At 37.0% G+C, this 1976-nt stretch overlaps 1 protein-coding gene across 2 annotated transcripts in view; it reads left to right on the forward strand.

Moving 5' to 3' along the window:
• The first annotated feature begins 1444 nt into the window (after nucleotides 1–1444).
• LOC107084096 (GTPase IMAP family member 4-like) overlaps nucleotides 1445–1976 on the forward strand; it is a 7814-nt gene continuing 7282 nt past the window's right edge. The window contains exon 1 of one of the 2 annotated variants that reach the window (XM_015373776.1): nucleotides 1445–1552. In XM_015373776.1, the coding sequence (XP_015229262.1) occupies nucleotides 1531–1552 (22 nt within the window). In that variant the 5' untranslated portion in view covers nucleotides 1445–1530. The remainder of the gene's footprint in view (nucleotides 1553–1976) is intronic. The other variant, XM_015373778.1, reaches the window with a different exon arrangement.

Here is a 1976-nt window from a genome sequence, read left to right on the forward strand (position 1 = left end):
TTGGTGTCGATCATTCGATTTCATCCTGGACACTACAGAAAATGGGCTAAAAATGTTAAAAACCGAACTTCTCCTTTAAAATGGGTCATCTTATATTTCTATATATCCATAAGTCTAACTCTGATTACAAAAAAGTTGTATATTTCCCTGCTTAACATATTCTAATACATCATAGTTTAACTAATAAAGCTGTAAGAAATTCTACAAATATCCTGTTTATCCAACATTACTTACAGTATAGCACGCCCTGCTGGTCTCAGATGGGATCCGCTTCATGCAGTCAGTAACTCAGGTAAATAAACACACAGCATGACGGCCTGGTCCTTAGTTTTCTGAGAAAATAAAAAACGGGAACGGAAGCGTTATTATCAGTCGAATAATTTTATTTAATTACCTGGTCAAACTCCAACATCTCACCTCGTTGAGAGCACCGACTGTCTCTCTCAGTGAAGAAACTTGTAAAATGTCCGCGCTGTAATTTCTTTACTTTCTCTTTTGCATTTCCGTGAGATGAGGCCAGGTGTAGGTGCCTACGCATTTCAGAGTAAAAGCACGACCCATTGTACTATTTTAAGATAAAAAAAATCTTTTAAAGTTTTTTTTTATATATAACTGAACAGGGTAATCATTGTAATTGATATTGGGTTTTAATGATAGCAATAATAATATTAATGTAGAGAAATGGAGTGAAACCTAACCAAAGCTATCAGATATGTGAACACAATTAGCAAAAAGTAGTAAAAATAAATTAATGGCTGCTCAGTGGGGCAGTGGCTAACGCTGATGTCTTGCAGCAAGAAGGTTTTAGGTTCTATTCCCGGGGGTCTTTCTTCATGGAGTTCGCATGTTCTCCCTGAGCATGCATGGGTTTTTTCTGGGTACTCCAGCTTCTTCCCACAATCCAAAATATGACTGTTAGGTTATTTGGCTAATCTAAAAGATTCTTAGGTGTGAGTGTGTGCGTGAATGGTTGTGTGTCTATGTGTTGCCCTGCAATGGACTGGCGACCTGTCCAGGGTGTACCCGCCTCTCGCCCATTGACAGCTGGAGATAGGTACCAGCACCCCTCGCGACCCTGCTTGCGCGTGACAGAAAATTGATGGAAAGTTAAGTTAAAAGGTCATTTTTGGAACATAAGCTTTACTTTTTACAATACCTGAGTTGAAACAATTTCAGACTGACTGTGTTAACGCCGGATTTTTCACCATTTTGTTTAAAAAAAACAAAAGGTAGAACTGTAAATTTACAGTAATTTTTACAGTTTTTCAAGGCTGCAATTTTAAAAGATTAAATTGTCCAGTGAGCTGTTTCCAAACGAAATTTATTTTTGTTTTACACTTGTGTAAACAAAATGACAAGTAAAATCTGTCTAAAGTTTACTATGTGAAATATTTTATTTTGAAGGTGTAGGCAGAAAAAAAAAATACTTCACGCCCTTAAGGCGGCGTTAGATACCATTTTATTTCAAGCACCTGTTTTCGATATCTAATGCAAGAAATATATAATTAAAAGCTTATTGGGATCAAGCAAATGGCAGAGAGTGGAGTAGTCGGTGAGTTTTAATATGATTGTGTGTAACGGCTTAAGTCAAAATTGGCACATTAAGTCTAGTTTTCCATTTGTCGTCATTACGGCGTTAATATATATATTTAAAGGCTGATTGTAGTAGCTTATAAAGTGGTTTAGTAAAGTTTAGGTTTTGAGGATAATGTGACCATTTTATCATATTTAACACTGGAACGCAGGTTTTAATCAGCTCCTTTCACTTTCACTTTGGGTTTTATATTGACTTAAAATGTATGTATAATGTACATAGAATTGAGGCAGTCTGAACTCGATCAGCTTTTACCAGGGATCCGGGATTTTCAATAGGGGGGTGCGCAACTAAGGATAATGAAAAGACAACGCTAATTGAAATCAGTGTTTTCCAACCAGCGGTAGGCGTACCCCTAGTGGTCCGCGAGGGTATTGAAAGG

Source organism: Cyprinodon variegatus, unplaced genomic scaffold (assembly GCF_000732505.1).
Source record: "Cyprinodon variegatus isolate N-32 unplaced genomic scaffold, C_variegatus-1.0 Scaffold92, whole genome shotgun sequence".
Lineage (NCBI taxonomy): Eukaryota > Metazoa > Chordata > Actinopteri > Cyprinodontiformes > Cyprinodontidae > Cyprinodon > Cyprinodon variegatus.